Source organism: Patiria miniata, unplaced genomic scaffold (assembly GCF_015706575.1).
Source record: "Patiria miniata isolate m_02_andy unplaced genomic scaffold, ASM1570657v1 HiC_scaffold_20, whole genome shotgun sequence".
In the NCBI taxonomy this organism is placed as follows: Eukaryota; Metazoa; Echinodermata; class Asteroidea; order Valvatida; family Asterinidae; genus Patiria; species Patiria miniata.
Window position 1 is genome coordinate 25,609,587 of NW_024037059.1, and position 21,246 is coordinate 25,630,832.

At 41.0% G+C, this 21,246-nt stretch overlaps 1 protein-coding gene across 1 annotated transcript in view; it reads left to right on the forward strand.

Moving 5' to 3' along the window:
* Positions 1-20,865, forward strand: part of LOC119727935 (mucin-17-like) — a 115,930-nt gene extending 95,065 nt beyond the window's left edge. Inside the window, exons 61-75 of the mRNA XM_038200015.1 lie at positions 157-408; positions 1,152-1,400; positions 2,458-2,700; positions 4,068-4,313; positions 6,071-6,322; positions 7,123-7,368; positions 8,244-8,357; positions 9,183-9,326; positions 10,530-10,657; positions 12,338-12,557; positions 13,964-14,039; positions 15,357-15,409; positions 17,802-18,037; positions 18,771-18,848; positions 20,021-20,865. Coding sequence (XP_038055943.1) covers positions 157-408; positions 1,152-1,400; positions 2,458-2,700; positions 4,068-4,313; positions 6,071-6,322; positions 7,123-7,368; positions 8,244-8,357; positions 9,183-9,326; positions 10,530-10,657; positions 12,338-12,557; positions 13,964-14,039; positions 15,357-15,409; positions 17,802-18,037; positions 18,771-18,848; positions 20,021-20,062 — 2,579 coding nt within the window. The 3' untranslated portion in view covers positions 20,063-20,865. The remainder of the gene's footprint in view (positions 1-156; positions 409-1,151; positions 1,401-2,457; positions 2,701-4,067; positions 4,314-6,070; positions 6,323-7,122; positions 7,369-8,243; positions 8,358-9,182; positions 9,327-10,529; positions 10,658-12,337; positions 12,558-13,963; positions 14,040-15,356; positions 15,410-17,801; positions 18,038-18,770; positions 18,849-20,020) is intronic.
* Positions 20,866-21,246: the final 381 nt, after the last annotated feature.

The window sequence follows — 21,246 nt, forward strand, 5'->3', positions numbered from 1 at the left end:
GCAGCTGGAGAGCAAGCTGGGGTCTAGCTGGGTTCTAGCTGGTTGAAATGTGATAAAGAGCAGATACCACAGACACAATAAAAAATCTTTGCCACAATTAAATCGAAAAACCAATACATCATGTTCTGCTACAAATAGTTTGATTTTTTTCATCAGCTCTCACTGACTCGACCCCACCGACTATCTCCAACTGTCCCGCCAACATCACCAGGCGTGTTGGCGCTGCCGTGACGTCTATCATCGTTGCCTGGACACCTCCCACGGCCTCCGATGATTTCTCTGGCGTCAGTCTCACCACGACCCACAATCCGTCCAACTCGTTCCAGTCCGGGACGACGGTTGTCACATACACAGCTGAAGATGGCGTTGGCAACACAGTCACCTGTGTCTTCAGTGTCAATATTATCAGTAGGTTGACCCCCTTATTCAGAATGTTTACAGTGGGGAAAAAACAACACTTTATATACAAGGCCGTCAGCAAGTTACATTGGTATAGAAAGTGACTCTTTATAGGTGTTCTTGGAATTTTTCAAATTTGTGTTTTGAGTTTTTTTCAATGTCTACCTTCCTTTAAAGGTAGAGTCGATTGTGCTTTTTTTTTTGAAGCAACAAAAGTGTTCAAAATCCAAAGAAGGGTACTTAACAATTAACCGGATGAAGTTTTAGCTCAGTGAATGCTGTATATTCCGAGAAAACAATATTCTAGGGTCTCAATTTTAATTCAAAAGTTGCTGAGTCATGTTTGAATGCCCCCGAGTAACAGCAATCGCGCAAATAATAACAACTGCTCGCACGTGTGTGTGTCGTGTCAACACTTGCACGCACCAATTCATTGCTCCGCCGAATTGAATACGAACTACTAACAGTAATTTCCAAAAATGTGTCTTTAGACGCATCTTTTGAAATGACCTTTTATTGTTTTCTTCAAAATGACAGCATGCCAGAAAGAACAATTTCACAGGGAGTTTAATGCCATGACTATCTTTAGATTAAACCAAGTTCGCTTTTCAACAATAATTTCATCAGTTACTTTTGAAACCGTTTGTTGGTTCGGTAAAATTTCAAACGTGAGTTATCTTTGTTTAGTGTTGCTTTACTCTTTAATGTACAAGATTATTGACCGAATCGATTGATTTTATCCGTAACTTCAGATGATGCCACTGCTCCTGTCTTTGTGGGATGCCCAAGTGATGTTGGTGCGACTGCTCCCTCAGGCCAGAATCAGGCCACTGCATCCTGGACGCCCCCTACCGCTACCGACGACTCCGGGGAACCAGTTAACCTGCAAACCACTCACGAGCCCCCCACGCTATTCAACCTGGGCATGACGACGGTCACCTACACGGCCTTTGATAACTACGGCAATTCAGACACCTGTTCTTTCGTTGTCGACGTTGTTGGTGAGTTTTTTACAAAGGCTTCCAGGAAGAAGAGTTTCGTTGACAATATACATTCACATCATGGCATTGTGCAGAAAAAAAGAAAGAAAACAAACACATGAAGGGATCAGTGCCATTGAACAGCCTATCAGGTTAGAACAGCCAGTTTTCAGGTTATAGCCTGAACTCAGGCTTTCTCATGTTTTGGAAAACAGGCTTTCCATCCCTTCACAGACCGGAAAAATGAATCCTGGTGTAGCATGTACAGAGAAAAACAAACATGCACACGCGCTTTCGGGCAAACGCCACGCTAGCTTCATACACGAATGTATGTATTGTAAGTTCAAAGTACAGGGTGAGTAAAAAAAAAAAGGGAAACCCAATTGGCTACCACTATTTTTTAAAGAAGCTCTGCAAGATCTAGGATGCGAAAGCCCAATTAATAAGCTTTCTTTTAGTTAAAGAATCATTCAAATCACTCACGTACTTTGGCAGTTATGGAATTTTACACACAAACACATTTTTGTAACCCTGTCCATGGATCACAACAAAGGTAAGTGATATTTCAGGAAAACGGAAACTGTTCATATATATAAAAAAAAAAAACCATCAAATAACATGCGTTATAATGTCAATAGTTCATAGTCTTGCACTGCCTTCTAGTTTGCTACCCCGGAGACTTATGAGATTATTCTGATCTCATTTTCAGGATATCACATGGTTTCATTTTTACTTAAATATCTCATACCATAAAAGTGATCCGTGGATAAGGTTTAAAAAAAAACGGAGTTTGTGTTAAAAATTCAATTTTTGGTGCGATCTGAGGAAATTTCTGACCACTTTAACCAATAATTTCTCAGCAAAAGATACATTGTGTATAACAGGGCCCTGTAAATGAGACACACAATTAAGTTCAAAAATGCATTTTGTGTCCCCCATCCTTCAAAAAGTGGGGGGACGTGTCCCCTTGTCCCCCCCCCCCCCCCCAGGATTGACGCCCTGGCGTGACAGGCTCTCGACCAGTAGGAATGGGTAAACTGTCTTAGGTATTTATGAATGGTCCTTTTCTGGCTTGCAGATGATCAAGGTGCGCCAACCATTCTGAACTGCCCAGACAGCATCAATCATTACGTGGCGTCAGGGGTACCCCAAGCCAACGTAGCGTGGACCGCTCCTACAGCGCTTCCCGCTTCAGCGACTCTAACGACCGACCGTGAATCAGGGACTAGCTTCAACGCTGGTACTAGCACACTGGTAACCTACACGGCTACAGACGACCTCAGCCGCTCTTCCACTTGCTCATTTACTGTTGCTGTCATAGGTGAGCGGAGATCCCAACAAAGAAACGTTTGGATTCTACTATTAGGCCAACAAAAAAAATAAGTCGGTCTCTGGTCAGCGCGTGCGTCGATTTTAATCATGCGCGTCGATCTTTTTTTTTTTTTACATGTTCCGCGGTAGCTTCAACAGCGCCCTCTATTTCCGCACCTCAATTTTTTTTACCAAAGAGCACCAAAGAATAGGAAATTGCACCAAGGCAAATGATCGAAAGCACCAAGGCAAATTATGGAGGACACCAATGTACATGAGGACACCAAAAAAGCAAAATAGTACCCCACCTTGTCTGTACAATCCAAGCTTGAAGAAAGGGAAATAAAGTGGGAAAAAAAAGCCGCGTGGCCGCGTCAATTCCGGAACTTTGGTCTGACCAGAGACCGAATATTTTTTTTTTTTGGCCTTAGTGCCATACAATAACCTGTGAGATATAAGATGTGACGACTGATGTGATCGGTAACATGTATGACACAGAATCTGCCTATGATTTTTCAAATCTCAACACTCAATTTTCACATATCTGCCTGACTTTGCTTATACAGGCGTTAACTGTGCACAGTATTTAAAGGTAGAGTACAGCACTTGCAGCTATCCAAAAAGTAACTCACAAAATTTTTGCTGAAAAGCTTACTTGGTTTAAAGATAGCAATGGCACTATTAAAACTCCCAGTGAAATCCTTCTGGCATGCTGTCATTTTGAAGAAAACAATAAAAGAAGGTCATTTCCAAAGATGCATCTGAAGATGCCTTTTTTGGAAATTTCCATTAATAGTTCTTTTTTATTCGGCTAAGCCTGAATAGGTGCACGCAAGTGTTGACAGGACGCACATGCGCACGCGGTCGTTATAATTCGGCGGTTCAGCGCGTGACATCGCGTAGCTGCAATCGGCTGAATGAGAAGGTGTCCAGGACGCTGATTTCAGGCACAATTCAAACATGACTCTGCAAGATCTCAATTGAAATTGAGATCCAAAATATTGTTTTCTCAGAATATACAAAATTCACTGAGCTAAAATTTCATTAGGTTAGTTGTTTAATTAGCACCCTTCTTAGGTTTTTCAGCACTTCTGTTGCTTCAAACTATAACGCACAAAAAGGTATTGAAAATTTGGCCGCAGATAATTCAAAATTTATTAAGTAAATTTTGATAAAGTGATTGTGTGGGGGGGGGGGATTTTTCAAGATGTCTCATTCACAAATGAAAATTTTTCTATTTGACAGAAAAAAGTAATTTAAAAACAAAACCCTTTTTTTGGCGTGAAAACTTGAAATTAGCACTGAGAGAGCAACTTGAAAAACTTCACTTCTGTTTTTAATAACAGATGAAACCTTTTCTTTTTCTTTCTTTTCCAGTGGATACCCAGGCTCCAGTGATAGCGAATTGTCCGGCCAATATTGCAGAGACTGTACCCCAGGGTCAGACGTCCCTCTCCGTCAGCTGGACTCCTCCAGTAGCCACTGACAATTCAGGTCAAGTCACTCTGACACCGTCCCACAATCCTGGCGATAGTTTCACGGTACAGACCACGCCGGTCACCTACACGGCTACAGATCCATTTGGTTTGACGACAGTGTGTCAATTCACTGTGACTATCACAGGTGAGACTTGTCCAAACTTGCGTCAATAACGCCAAAAAAAAAGGTTCCGGATTCTGGTCTGCGCGCTTCGCCGTAGCCATGCACGTCGGCAAAATTAAAAAGGTTTTTTTTTTCAATGTAAGATGATGCCTCAAAACTGCCAAACTCACTGGTTTGACTGGAATCCTGCTTCTGCACAATTTTAACGTGTTTTTTGATGGGGTTACGACCCCTCTAGGCTCCCATATATTTGCACTAAATTTAGTTGGGCACCATTTGCAGTCATCAGCCGACATTTGAAGAAAAAAATGTAAAAACAAAAAAAGCCGCGTCGCCGCACCACTTTTGGGGTTAGCTCTATACCAGAAACCGGAGACTTTTTTTTGGGCCTAAGCCAGTTCGGTATTCCAACTGTGCGTGCACACAATGATATGGGTCAAGGGTCATTCGGGATAATCGAAGGCAAATGAACACGCACAGGGAGACGGGCGCACGACGCTTATGTGTTAATTACGAGCAGAACGGGCGCTCACGTTACATCGCGTAACATCGCGTAACATCGCGTAACATCGCGTAACATCACATCTACGATTTTATTCCGAAAGACCTTTGACATAGACTAAATATCGAACTGGCTTATTCATCACATGCTACTGATTTTGTTTAAAGTGTGTTTCGCTTTTTTTTTAAAATCCAGTTGTTTAAAGGTAGAGTATATCATTTGCAGCTATCCAAAAGGTAACTGACGGAATTATTGTTGAAAAACATACTTGGTTTAAAGATAGTGATGACACTAAACTCCCTGTGAAATGTTCTTTCTGGCATGCTGTCATTTTGGAGAAGACGGTTAAAGAAGGTTCTTTCCAAAGATGCGTCTTAAGACACACATTTGGAAATTTATGTTAGTAGTTCGTTTATAATTTGGCGAAGCCGTGAATGGGTGCGTGCTCGCGCACACTCATGTGCAGTTTCTGTAATTCGTCGGTTCAGTGCGTGACATCGCGTAGCTGCAATCGACAGAATGAGAATGTGTCCTGGAAGCTGATTTTGGTGCAATTCAAAACATGACCCTGCAACTTTTAAATGGAAATTGAGATCCAAGAATATTGTTTTCTCGAAATATACCGCATTCACTGAGCTAAAAGTTCCTCAGGTTAGTTGTTAAGCACCCGTCTTTAGATTTTGAGTACTTTTGTTGCTTCAAACGAAAAAAAATGCACAAATGACATATCATTTACTCTACCTTTAACTTTGTGAATTTTTTAGCTTTGAGCAAATGAGCCTGAAATAAAACAGTATGAGTTCCATTATTTATGACAAATGATCTACTCTACCTTTAAGCCTGATTTCCTTTGAAACATTCTATGGGCCTTATTCATGAGCCGGCCATATTGAATTGAAAGTGAGGCAAAATCTTTTAATTTTTGGAACTTGCGAAGAGAAATGAAAGCAACTTAATGTATAATAAATTCCAGGCTGCTTCAATAAATCATTTAACATTTGAAATTAAACATTCCCTTATGTTTAGAGCCATATTAAAAAAAATGACGGTAAAATAAGGCTGCATTGTGCCTAAAAAGTCTGGCGCCATCCCACTCAACATTTAAAAATGAATGAAATACATTCAGGGAACTCGACACAAATGGCCAACTCGTGAATAAGGCCCATTGTGATCAGTCAAACAAATAATAGAAGTCAGTTTATAAGATCAGTGATTTTTTAAACCATGATTTGTACAGTAGAAGTCACCTGATGCGAATTTGCCTATTTTGGTGCAGTTTCTAACGACAACACGTTACCAGTGATTTCCAACTGCCCGTCCAATATCGCGAGAGCGACAGACACTGGTCTGGCCACGGCCTCAGTCACATGGACCGCTCCCACGGCAACCGATGACCAAGGAGCTGTAACGTTGACGTCTGACATCTCCCCTGGATTTGCCTTCCCTATTGGGATGACTGAAGTTACGTACACGGCTATCGATGGCAATAACAACCAAGTCACTTGCGTGTTCACTGTCACTGTTACTGGTAAGATATCTAATGGAATATTCAATCTAGGGTCTTACGTGCTACATTAAAAGTTGGCAGAATGCTTTTTAAGATCACCCCATTAAATTATAAAAACCATTGTAATTCCAGAAATCTCAGAATGTCCTCTGCAATTAAGTAATGCCAAAACAAGCCAGGCGCTGATCCAGGGGGTGGGGGGTGGAGTTGGGTTGGGTGTCATACCCCCCCAGCTCTGTCAAAAATTTGTTTTTCCATAGAATTTCATAACAAAAATATGCTAAACCCCCCCCCCCCCTGCTCTGACACCCCAAAAACAAAAAATCCACTCGTGGTTAATATACACCTGTGCACAAAGTACAGACAGATCCAGCAGCTGGTTTACGGCGGTATGTGTTGTGCACTATTCTGTAATATAGAGTTCATCGTCGGACTTGAACAGCACCCCCATTGAAAGTATGGTATGAGGCCCCCCCCCCCCCCCCCCTCCATGTATTGATTTTACGGAACCAGGAGTCCGGACCAAAAAAACCTGTCTACATTTCAGCATTGATTTGCTGATGACCCCCCCCCCCCCCCCCGCAAAAATTCCTGGATCAGCCCCTGAAAGTGCCTGAAGATTTGCACTCAATTTTATACTTGGTTGAGATTCTATTATCAATCGCTTAAATTTGCTTCAATTCCCCATTAGTATGTTTTCTTGTACCAATTGTAGGCTATTTCTTGTCTTAAATGATGTGAGTTAACTCCCAGTAGACAACAGCTACTCTTCATTTCTGTAGCTGACCATGCTTTGTTTTGTTGCATGCTCTCCCACACAGATGAAGAGAACCCTACTCTTGCTAACTGTCCACAGAGTTTCACTCTGTCCGTGGCCCAAGCCACGGATCAGGCCATCGCTAATTGGACGCCGCCGACCGCCTCAGACAACTCGGGCACGGTAACCCGGACGACGACCTTTGAACCTGGCCAATCACTGTCTGTGGGCCAATATCCGGTGACGTATACAGCAATGGACCCTGCTGGCTTGACGGCAACATGCATGTTCACTGTCACTGTACAACCTAGTAAGTCACTAACTGACAAAATTAAATTCAATGTCAACTTTTTAGCTTGCTTAATCCCATGAAAGGTGTTGATTAATTATTTTCTTCAAACAAACTTGTATCCTTGATCCGTGTTCCATCTTAACCATCTTGAAGTTACGTCAAGAAGATTTAATTTCTTATCCTGCTAGCATTCCTGGAATATGTATGCTATACTGTACTCTGTTGCACTGGAACTCATTGAATAATTAACAATTGTTGACTACTGTGATGTGGGATATGACGTTTTTAACACCCGAGGGGCGCATAGCACCCGAGGCGAATGTGCCCCGAGGGCGCATAGGCGTCGGGAGGGGGGGGGGGGCAAGGGGGGGGGCGCTTGCCCCCCCCCCCCTGGAAAAGCAACCAAAAAAAAAAAGGAAGAAAAAAAAAAGAGAAAAAAAGAAAAGAAAAAGAGGTGTGAAGTCATAGTGGTGTAAATTTAATGAGTTGGGGGGGGGGCAAAATGTCCCTGCCCCCCTCTAAAACTGATAAATCGAGAAAAATACAAGATTTTTTTGGGAAAAATATGTTTTGCCCCCCTCTAGAAAAAATCCTGGCAACGCCCATGCGAGGGGGTTAGACTTGGTGCCAAGTTGGTAATTGTTCTAAGTACGGTTACTGGTTCCACGCACACAAATATCGCTGCAATGCATGTAGTCTAGTTCCCAGACCAAATAATGCTGATCATTTCTGATTATGTACTAGTCTTATACCAGCCGCGCCGATGGAGTTTGACTGAAGTTAACGGACAAAATTCTTTTATCACAAATTGCAGCATTTTTGGAAATAATTATTGGGGCCATGCCGCTACACTATCAGTACTCATTTCACTTGTTTGTTTTGTCCCTCTATAGGTACGGGCTGTAATGCAAATCCCTGCAACAATGGTGGTGCATGCATCCCTGCTGCTAATAATGGATTCACCTGCTCATGTACATCATTCTGGATGGGTACAACCTGTGATGAGGGTCAGTCCATGTTTCTTGAATATCTCTCCCAAGCAAAAAATAAAACCTCTTACCTTGTAATTGCCTTACAGCAGGGATGGCAGTTTTCCAGCTATGCGCTCCGTGCACAAGTACTCGCTCAACGGCCAGAAAGGAGAGTTGGGGCAGACCTAGACTGGTTCCCGGTCCATCCACTGGGTATTTCGAATGATCCAAAGTTATTGGGGCGGGGATTAGTTGTATAATTTGAATGTATTGGCACGCCGACGGTGCCTAACGCTGATTTTAGTTGGAGATCACAAAAAACGGTGGTATATGATCATCCACACGTCTGTGCCTTGAAAATGGGCGTGTAATTGCAACTTTGGGGTACAAGAATTTGGTCCATCCAAAAATCGAGCTGTTGGGGCTCCTGTCGTAATTCTACTCACAACTGGGTATAAGCTGCCAAAAGATATCCCAGGCCAAGAAACTAAACACCCCCCCCCCAGCCCGCCCCAACACCATCACCAAAAAAAACCCTAAAACCAGAATTTTTTAAACTGGGTACCGCAAAAATCCACGCTGTCTCTAATGAAGAATTTCACGAGTGTGTGTGGTGATATGAGCAGATGTCAATAAACAGCAAATTTCAAATCTTGAAACACTGTTCTGAATAAAAGAAATATCATATGAAATAGAACTTAATAGTTACCTTTCAGAGTCTATTGATTAAGCGGGACGTAGCTTGCGAGGTCGTCACAACCTCTTCGTTCAGCGTTGTGGCTCACATTTCTTTGTCAATATATCAGAGTCCAATATGCTGCTATCATATGAAACGTCTGTTTGTGTGTTTGTGATGAGCAGATGTCAATGAATGTGCGTCGGCCCCAGCAACTTCCGAGTGTTCAGCTAGGGGATTGAGCTGTTTCAACCGACTGGATCCCGTTGGCTACACCTGTGACTGCCCTGTGGGCTTCGTGAGAGCTGGAAACTCTGACAATTGCTTAAGTAAGATAACACTTACAAGACAGTCTGGACTCGGACATTTATACCAAATCAGTATTTGTCTTCTTGTGAAACAACAAAGCATGTTTTTAAGCCATCGTATTCACATAAATGAAAGTTGACACACAAGTGACAACCTCGCGGCCAATCATCAAATTTGAAAATGTCAAGATGAACACAGAAAAATTCCCAAGATTTTGCATTGTGTATTGAAATAGCAGCAAAAGACCTATGTTTTAAGTGTGTATGAGGCTCACAAAGTGCCACAATTAACATTTTCGGCATGCACAATCCATACTTTGTGTGTTCAAAATCCAGTGCTCTGTTCTTTGTATTCTCCTGACCAAAGCTATATCACAGGATTTGGGGCAAGCCTTATGCTAGCAACCCCCAGCTCCGGCATGGTCTGGTGTCTTTGTGCCATTCCCACCCATTGTGAATGATGTATTGGTGCTGAGCGTCTCTTATAGTACTATGCAAGAGCTTACCCCGAATCATGTGATTAGCAACAGTGTCGTTGGTCTGGAGAATTCAAAGTTAAAATGTGCCCAGCATTCTGAGCAAGTCAGTGTACCAGATGTTCTTCAAATTTAAATCCCAAAGGGTATAGGTTACTCGCAAATGACTTATTGCGAGACTGATTTGCTATCAGGCAAAACTTGCCACAGACTGATTTTCCCCTTTAGCTTCGGTGATAATAGCGTGTATTTATAAAGTGCACGTATCCACCAGGACTGGTGCTCAAGGCGCTACATCATTAGGACCCCTGCTCATTGGGCCCATGAAACATTCCCAACACCATCTCGGCGCCCTGGGGAGTATACAGCTCCATGCTGCCATTTCGGCGCAAAGCAAGTCAACAACACTAACCATCTCTACCCTCACAGGTACCCAGTTACTCCTGGGTGGAGAGAAGCAATGAGTGACATTATTAGCCTTCTCGAGTCGAGTCAAGTCATTCTGATGAGGGACTCGAGTGGAGTTGAGTCATTTGCTCGCGGTAACTCGAGTCGAGTCGAGTCATTTACCCTTAGGGACTCGAGTCGAGTCACCAAAAAATGTGACTCGAGTCGAGCCATTGACTCGAGTCATTACAACTCTGGGCTGGACTCGAACCCACAATCTGCAAATGTGATGTGTGTCACATCTGTGGCCTGAGTGACATGAAAGTGCCATCAACGTTTCATTTTGTTTTGCATTTGGCAGGGGCGAGAAGTTTCCGCTTCCGAATCACCATTGTTGAGATCAACGGAGCTCTAGCTGTGTTTGTCACAGGCCTGGGCAATTCCAATACCGTTATTTTCCTCAGTCATCAAATACGACTTCAAGTTTTGGTAAGATTATATGGCATGACCTGATATTTAAGTGCATTTATTTTCAAATGAGCAAGAGAGAGAGAGAGAGCTGTATGATATTCTACCATTTCCACAGACAGGGTTTCGTCTTGGAAAAGCTATCATGGAAAGTATTGAAAAAGTCATGGAATTTTGTCACTTTACAAAGTTGATATTCCAAGAAAAAGTCATGTCATGGAATCCTGCACAAACCCCAAAAATTATATTTCATATTTAAAGGGAATATACAACATTTGCAAACATCGAAAAATTAAACTACCAAGTTTTTACGAAATACCTTACTAGGATGTTGGTAAATGACAGTCTAAGGCATCCTGTAAAATTATGGCACCTGGTGTCAAGTCATTTTCAAGAAACTTGTATTTTTGTATACATTTCCAACGGTGGTCGGCCGATCACCGTTTGAAAAACCTAACTATTTTTCAACTACTGCTCCAAATTTACAATTTTCAGTCCAAATTTTGTTTGCTATTGGTTACATGTTCATGAACGGCTGCAGGCCAGCTAGACTGGTTCCCTTACCTTACAATTTTCCAACAACTATAAATTGATCCATTTTATCTTAAGTGGAGTCAGGGAACCAGACTACTTAAACATTTTTTGTTTTTCTTGGTTTTTCAAGCATTTTCGAAACACAAAACTTCAAAACATGTCAGTTAAACAATATTTGATCTAGGCCTATTATACTAACCCCTCAAATAGTTCATTTCTGAAAATTACAGCAAAAGCCAATGATGTACATTCCCTTTAAAAACATATGTAGCACCTAACACAGTAATGACTGGAAAGCCAATTTCATAAGCTACTTTTAGATGAAAAAATTACTGAAATTCTCAATCCGTTCAAAGAATATCACCATTCAAACACAATGACTCTAGAACCTTTTTCATCCAAAAATGCGATTTGAAGAATTGTCGTCACAATTGTCTTCAAACATCACCAGAGATAAAACCTCAGTTTAAAAGTTGAAAATATTCCACAAAGTCTTTTTGAAGGCCCGTCTTTTAAAAACAATGGATGTTATGAATCATATTGTTTGCCGAACCAGGGTTGTTAATAAAGATATTGTGTACTACAGTTGTTGACAGCTGTTGAAACAAGTATTCTCAGGCGTGCAACTTTTCCTCGGATCCGCTGATTTCCTCTTTTTTTACTTCTCATGAATGCCATTACAAATTGAAAAATACTGTAATAAATTTGTTTTTGGCCAGGGTCGATAAACGACTCGTGTTGCTTGATCGCATCACATATGTTGTTAAAATATGAAACACATTTTTGTGGGTTTGGGTTCTGCTTTTTTTTACTTGCTCTGTATTAGGTTATGGCATCTTCAAGTTTACATTCCTATGTACCAAACCCCCAATATATGTATACATGCTGCATATTCATTGCATCACTGTGATGCTTTTGTGGTGCTCAGTGGTCTTGTGCCAAACTGGAAGGCTGAAAGGGAGTAGTGTCCCTTGCCCCAGAGCAATAAACTCCTATTAGATGCCTGAAACAGCATAGGAATTGGTCATGGAAAGCCCTCATTTTGTCCCGGAAAAGTCCTTGAATTTCATGTTAAGATCTCTGTGGAAACCCTGGTCACTGAATATTTTTTTGACCTTTTTATCTGTTACCCTCACTCACTGTGAAATGGTGAATTTTGGATTACAGTTTGCTCTGGTGTTTAGTGGCATGCCGGGCTTTGGCAATGTCGTCGTGCTGTTCTTCTCCCCCGGTAGCATCGTGGTTGAAGCGGTGGTCAATTTTGACCCAAGTTCAACAGTGACTCAGGAGGACGTCAATAACGCCGTGCGGCAAGGAATCACCACTGGAGATCTGCTCATGGGATCCGAATACAAGGTCACTCCTAGTCCTTCAGTTGTCATCGAAGGTAATACATGCTCACCCACATCATAATGTCTTGGTGCATGGCGTTCTTAGCGGGGTAGTTCACAGTAGATGATACAGCCTTTGTACCGCCCAACAGCATTAATGTTTCCATTCACGAACCGCACGCAATGATCTTGGGAATTTCGCGTTGCAACAGGGTGTGACTTAATATGCAAATAACAGCACATGCGCATTGGTGCACACAAAAGAGCTGTTCCAAAAACCATTGGTTAGGCTAGTACCGTACACGGGCAATCCAATACACTAGATGCTAACCGGTTGATCATACGGTCCGGTCGAATCACGGCCACATCCAGATTTCTGAAGAGGACTGATTTTAACGCCTTCCAAGGCCCTGTTTCTCTGCTGCCAAATTGACTGCTTCGTCCACGCAGTTGACATTTTCCTATCCAATGACACTCACAGGCTCGCTTGCAAGCTGCAGTACATACAGACACCAGACCTGCTTACTAGGACTTCTTGCACACAATTTGCAAATGCACACACAATACGAAATTCCCAAGACGTCCTTTGCAGACTAGCGTGTGTATAAAGGGCGCCTGCTTCCGTGAATCGCTGCACAGTACATAACCTGTGCGCTGAAACATCCCATGTCTTGGACCTAAGACTAAAGGCAGTAGTGGTGTACATATCAATTAAAGATAATGGTCACCATTTGCAAAAACAGTGTAGGCCTATGCTTGCCGATTCAAGAAACATCGGAAATCTGAAGCAGGTCATTAAAAAAAACTAACCTGTGAAAACTTCAACTCAGTAAATATCATGCTTTTTGGGAAACAGTGACAGAGCATTATTGCTGGGCGTGTAACCAGAGTACTCAAGTACTCGTGAGTAGTGTTTGCTACTCATTGTTCTATTCGTGGTTTTCATCTACTCGAGTACTCGTCCAGGCACGAGTAAAAGTAGGTACTTGCAAGTAGCAACTTTGATTCACAAGTGCTGACTTAAAAAGTAACCTTTTGCAGTTCTGCACCAGGCAGGTTCTGCAGGTCTTTTGACTTGAAACATTCCCCGCAATAAAGGAATCCCTACCTCCATTTGTTTCCTTGGGATTGCGCTAGCACTCTCAATAAATAAATGTTCAAGTAAAATGAGCCAAAGTTTTGCATAGTAAGGATATCTCAGTGCTGAAGAGTGTGGTGTTTTCCATGCTGTTTCATTCGTTGTAACTTCCATTTCAGTAATGTTTATGCCATATTTTCTGTATTTATGGGAATTTACTCGTAAGTACTCGACTACTCGTGAGTAATTTCTCTGCGAGTACTCGAGTTGGAAAATCCACTACTCGCCTAGGCCTACAATGCATCTTTATTTTTCTCAACGCAAGGCTAATTTTTTTATTTTGAAATTTAATGTAACATTACATTATTCTTTCTGGACCAACAGAGGTTTGTGTGGATGGCTACTGCCAGAATGGTGGGACGTGTGCACCCAGCTCTGCCAGCTATCTCAGTACATGCATGTAAGGTTTTTTTTATTTAAATCTATAGTCCATCATTTGTAATTAGTGCATTTTGTTCGTTTGAAGCAACAAAAGTGTTCAAAATCTAATGAAGGATACTGAACAACTTACTTGATGAAGTTTCAGCTCAGCTTCAGCTTCATATTCCGAGAAAAACAGGTTTCTAGGATCTCAATTTAAAATCAAAAGTTGCTAAATCATGTTTCGAATTGTTTTGAATTGCAGCTTTACGCGAGGTTGCGCACTGATCCACCGAATTATAGCAACCGCGCGCGCCTGTGCGTCGTTCCAATGCTTGTGCGCGCTGCGCCGAATAACAAAATGAACAACTAATTTAAATTTTCCTACGGTGCTTCTTAAGAAGCACCGTTGGAAATGCCTTCTTTCGTTGATTTCTTCAAAATGAGAGCTTGCCAGAAAGGATAATTTCACAGGGAGTTTAGTCCCCTTACTTTCTTTCAACCAGTATGTTTTTCAACAATACTTACGCCGGTTACTTTTTTGAATAGCTGCAAATGATGGACTTGGGCTTTAAACAATTTGTTTTCAAGCAGTGATGTTCTGAATGTTCTAATTTTTTTCTTGCTGTGTTTACAGAGATATTTTCTATTCATACTAATACTTTTCATATGTGAATTTTGAATTGCATTTAATGTTAAAGGGAATATACAACATTTGCAAACATCGAAAAATAAAACTACCAAGTTTTTGCGAAATACCTTAATAGGATGTTGGTAAATGACAGTCTAAAGCATCCTGTAAAATTATGGCACCTGGTATACTGTCATTTTCAAGAAAAGTGTTATTTTTGTATCAATTTCCAACGCTGATCGGCCGATCAGCGTTGGAAACAACTGGCTTTTTTTTCAAATACTGGCCCCAATTGACCATCGCACTTGTTTACAATCGATTACAAACCTATGAACGGGTACGAGCCAGCTAGACTGGTTCCCTAACCTTACAATTCCCCAATGTATGTAAACTGCTCTGTTTCTTCTAATATGGAGTCAGGGAACCAGACTACAGGAAAATGATCGTTTTTCTTGGTTTTTATAGCATTTTCGAACCCAAAACCTCCAAAAAGTCAGTGTAACTATATTTGCTTTATATTTCCAACCCCCCAATTCCAACCATTTCTGAAAATTACAGCAAAAGCAAATGATGTATATTCCCTTTAAGTCCCTTCACAAAACCTCAACATTTCTTGCAGTAGCTGATTTCCGATTTTGGAGGGTTTGATAAATAAATTTACAACATGAACAATTCCTTATTCATCTTTAATACAGTTCTGATGTTTGCGTTTATTATGTGTTTCAGATGCCCATCGGGATATGGCGGTGACAGGTGCCAGAGTATGATTGTAACAACAAGTATGTAGACAATTTTGCTTGAATAGACTAACAGTATACACAGTAACATAAGCTTGAAACAGATTAGTCCCTGTATTGCCCGAACTGCCCCAGCACTTTATGATTTGATGGATTAAATGGGGAATGAACACAAATGTAATACAATGCAATCATAATGAAAAGTAGCGCGCATCTGCTCAACCGGAAATGTCCACACAAGCTTTAACGTGGGGAAATGACCACAAAGATAGCCCATTTTTACACTAAATTCCTTGTATCTTCAGAATGGACGGTCGCACAAATCTGGGGGTTGCAGATTATGAAAATTCATTCTTCTGGCTTTAAGTCTATCTATGTATGGCTTGGAAAGACGGAAAAACTGCTGATCATTTTTTGTATTGAAAATGTGGGGTATGAGGCAATTGCCTATGGAGCAGAACAGAAAACGACCGTTTGTGAGAGACCTTTCGTTGTTTATCTCAACGTATCTCGAGAACCCAATGTCAGAGCACACTGGGGGTAGCGGTTTTGTAAAGAGGATGAAGTTCTCTTTCCATTCATATAAGACTTGATTTCATTGGTTAAGAAACCACTGATCATTTCTTTGTCAAAGTTTTCCCCCAATGACTGGATTTCTTGCAGAGGTCAGTTGTGTGAGTGCGCGTGGCCAGCGTGTTGCATGTGGTATGCAAATTGCAAGGTCAATTGGGCAAGCTGTGGAGCTGTCTCACACACATTGATTTTTTGTCCGTTTGGGCCACAAACTTTTCATTATGACAGGTGCGAATGGGTTTACATTTTAGTGCAACACCTGATATGTGTAATTATTGGGGGATTGCTCATCTACAGTTTGCTAGGCTACTACAGTTTGCAGTAGGGGTGTGCATTTACGAGTAGGGGAATCGGGAACCCGATTGAACAAAAGATATGGGCACCCGTTAAAGAAACCCACCCCCAAACTTTAAATCTTGGAAGTTGCTGTACATATTGTTCATTAAGGTCCATACGATAAAACTACCACATGGATGCATCAATAGGTCTCTCTCAAGTGACGTCACTTCCTACAGATTGCCATGTGCATCGACATTTTGGACACCAGATTTTTGTGATGCTCATTGGCTGCACACTATATTTGGAAGAAATTCCGAGCAACACGCGTGCATGTTGAGAAGGCTGGGGAATGGATATGTCGAAACACAATTCTTTGGTTGAGGACTGTGTTTACCGTGACTGTTTATTCCACAACAATATTTTAAATCAAATTAGGTTTTTGCCCTTCACCGACGTTTTTAAACACTGTATACTCAGTGTGTTACCTCCCGAGTGAAAGTTGGAAAAAATCACCCCGACGCAAAATTCCACCTTATAATAGTTTATGCGGTACCTGCTGCTATGTACATCAGATTCGAACCGGCCAACCGATCCCGTTAGCTCGGTGGTCGAGTGGTAAGACATCTGCACTAGAAAGCAGGAGGTCGTGGGTTCGAGTCCCACCCGAGTGATTTTTTTCCAACTTTCACTCGGGAGGTAACACACTGAGTATACAGTGTTTAAAAACGTCGGTGAAGGGCAAAAACCTAATTTGATTTATATCACCCCGACGCGAAATTCCATCTAACAATATTTTAATACACATTGATTGCTTGAACTGGTGAGACAAAGATTAAATTGAATGAACTGAAATAGACTAGAATAGAAATGGAAATGGAACAGAAATGGAATTGAAACAGAATGAGGAACTGCCAGTGGAGCAGCACTTATATACTGGTGGAAACAGGAAGTCTTGGGAATAAGAAATACTTAAGAATGGGAAAACTTAGTCATATCGTGGTTTCCTTGAGTCTCAGAAAAATGACTAGGAATGACTAATATAGTTCCTTAAAACAATGATCTTGAAAGTAACTTGGTTGTACTAAGAAACTGACCAATGACTTGTGCGTGTGGGCAGTGAAGGTCATTTGCTCTGTATAAAACTATAGGGACTACACATTGCATAGCACTGTGTGGGTGTATGTGTGTACAAGGAAAACGATGAGTGATGCATTCAGGAGAATTAATCATTAAAAAATTCAAAAGGAACATTGATAATTTTAAAGTGGGATAACTAACTAAAAATTAAGACGAATTGATAATTAAGAATTGATCATTGATCAAACGCTACAAGAACATTTTGCACACTGGGCACACATGCAGATGATGGCGTTGAATAAGTAGTTGTAATTTGTGAGATAAGAGAGGCTTGAAATCCTGGTCAGGCTCGGGAAAAACCCGAATATAAGCTCTATACTTGGGTATTCTGGTATAAGAGATTCACGGCATAATACCGATTCTGTTTCACAACTCGGTACATCACAGTTTGTTCTGTATTCAAGCAGAGGCTCTTACTAAGATTGACTTGATTTTGTCTTGACAGCTACACCTGCGCCCGGTGGCGGAGGCCTGTCCACAGAAGCCATCATTGCCATTGCCGTTGGGGCTGCTGTAGCACTCCTACTCATATTACTGATATCCTTGGCGGTGTGCTACCTGGCGACGCGAGGCAGAGGCAGGCGAAGCGACTATTTGTACAGAGAGGATTACGAGGGTGACAGAGGCCCGAAACACCGCACCAACGGGTCGGTGTATGACGTACAGTTCCAACCAAGAGAGGTAAGTGTATAACAGACAAATCTGAGCACGTCATTACTTCTACCATGAATGGCAAAAGCATTGTGCTAGCTATTGTACAGATGATCTGTAGTGGGACAGTTGCTTTGCACAATAATGTGCACAATGGTTTCTCCATTGGAGGGGGCCTCCCGAGTATGCGGTGATCACGTGCCTGGATTTGTCTGTGCGAGACTTGGGATTTGATTTCACATATCAACACGATCTATCTTAAAGTTAGTAGATACAGGGTGTCAGCAGGATTTTTTTGGGGGGGGGGGGGGGCAAAGCACTTTTTCCTGAAATTCCTTGTACTTTCTCTAGCATATTCTCAATTTATCACTTTTTTGAGGGACATTTTCCCACCCCACCCCCATTGAGATCCCTGCAGATGCCCATTTTGTTAAATGTGTATTAAATTAAAAGCAAATATGACTTCAAACCACTTTTTTTTTTGGTCTCCTTTTTTTTTATTGGTTGTCCAAGCCCCCCTTGCCTTATCCTGACGACGCCCATGGTGGCTGCTATTTACACATTGTAACTTTCATGACAGCACAGAAGGAATCTTGCAAAAGAAAGTGTCCTATCACGTGACTATCAAAGAAGAAAGTTCAAATTTGATATTACTATATAAAACTATGGGTCTTGTGTTACAAGTGCAAACTCCTTGTTGATATCGTTTATATTTTTAAGTTGTGGCTAAATACATGTCGCCTTTTAATTTATCTTCCCCCAGAATAATGGCTACAGGCCCTCAGCAGCATCGCAGTTCTCTGTTCCTTACATGGCATCCGGGAGAGAAGCTGGAATCCCGGTAAGTAGAGCAATTTACTGCAAACATCTTCAACATTTTGTAAGATTCTAATGTGTGCACATGTCAGCAAACTAAAGCAGGATTGATGTAAGATATTGTTCAACTCATCTGCCTCCACTTTGCATTCTTACACACACTTTTGTATCACATTTGCTTTTAAAAATTAAAGCTGAAGTGAAGTTTTATTAAGGTCAAAAAAAAAAAGTCTCTGGTTTCTGGTATGGAGCTTGCCCCAAAAGTGGTGCGGCGACGTGGCTTTTTTTTTGGGGGGGGGTTTACTATTTTTTTTCTTCAAATGTCGGCTGATAACTGCAAATGATGCCAGACTAAATTTAGTGCAAAATATAGGGGAGTCCAGAGAGGCCACAAAAAGCTTATACTTGATCATAACCCCATCTAAAAACACGTTTAAATTGTGCAGCAGCCGGATTCCAGTCAAACCAGTGGCGGTTTTGAGACATCATCATACATTAAAAAAAAAATTTCATTTTGCCGACAGGCATGGCTATGGCAATGCACGCGCATACCAGAAACCGGAGACTTTTTTTTTGGCCTAAGGGATTAAATGTGTGCTTCATGGGTTTAAAACAGTGTGGGCGAGGGTAATTATCAGCATCCAGACTCCAACCAGTCTTAAACATAATGTTTAATACCGACCAAGCACATATTTATTCCCATTCATAAATACCTTTTCGGCCCAAAATTTGAAACAAGTCAAAAACTATAAATTTTCAACTAATTCTATCAACAAAACACCCCTCTGGCTATACAATGGTAAGGCCCTCTGGTAAACAACTCCTTATATGGAGATTGACGCGCGCATGGTGCGTACTGCGTGATGTGGCGAACAATGCAGCATGCCGGTGTAGTGTGAATTTAGGGCTATGAAATACTGACTCACTGGTAGTACTGCGCATGCCTACGTGAGGATTGTGGATGTTCAACCAATAAAACGGTGCTGGCACCGGATTTCATAGGAGTCCAAATCTCATGTGACACTGGAAAAGTGTTTAAGACCTGCCATCCATGTCTTTATCAGCCATTTAAAACCAGCCATGTGACAAGCTCTTGGCCAATAGGAATGGGTTAACTGTCTGAGGTATTTGTGAATCATTTTAAGTCGCCTATATTTATTACTATTATTATTTTTTTTGTAATTTTTCTCCATTAAGCTTCACCGGCTGATAGACAGAGGGGATGCTGATTACTACTAGATGAGGTCAAAGGTCATGGTTGCTCAACGTTCCTGGTGACCCCTGACCTCTTCAAGAAATTTAATGTGCATAACTGTATATGAGGAAGAATATTTTAAAACTGCTATGCAAATGATTCTGTCATTGTTACGGCATGGACGGTAATATATATATTTACTTTGAATGACTTAGGTGATTTTGAAACTAGCTAAGGCCTCTATATTTTAAATGCAAAAGTTGGTAGCCAGGTCTTTTTAAATTTGAAAGATTAATGGATCATAAGTTATCATTAGCAATAATAAGACAAGCTATATTCAATTGAGATACTGGTACATAGTTTTAAGCAATATATATTTAACCTCATGTAACTTACTAGTACTAATTATGTCTATTCTAGAACAATAACTCTTTCTGAAGTAGAGCAGATTTATTCAATTTTAATCACCCTGTGCAAGGCTCAATGACTCGAAAACACCGATTTTATAAAAGATTATTGTACTATATCTATACACATTATCCAGATATATGAATGCAATATTATATAGAATTTGTTTTGCGTTAACAGTAATAAATCTAACAGTACTTACAAAAAAATATCTGATTAATTGGCGTAAAGTCATGTCCCTCATATCAAAACACAGATTGTGAGAATTTAGTGTGAATGTGTCAAACTTACTGAAGGAGTACTTTCGTCTGGAATGCTATATTTTGGGCTCTTAAACAACTTCCCCTGAAATGGTACTTGGATTAATGAACAATGAATAAGATAAATGTCATTGCACACAACCATTCCATGAAAACATGCGCTTTTCATGTATTTTTACACTACAGAATGCTGGTACTGTGTGCAATGTAACAGCCCTACACATGGCTCTAATCACTGCTAAAATTTGTTCAGGCGAGGCCAACGTGTTTAAAAAAAATTGTCAGACCTACATGTAAACGAACAAGGTTTTCAATATTTTCTCAATGAATGTGAGACATTATTTGGAATTCCTGTCTTTGTCCCTTGACCTTTGTTCACAATCTAAAGCACTAAATTTTGGCTATCTTCAGATCAAAGGGCACCAATATCTCAAGCCCATAGAAGACACATTTTTTTTTTGAAAAAAAGACAGAACTTAAAAGGTGTCTTCGTTAACTTGTATAAATCTGGTAAAACGGGTTTTAAGTATAGTTAAATGCTTAATCATGTGTTGACAACT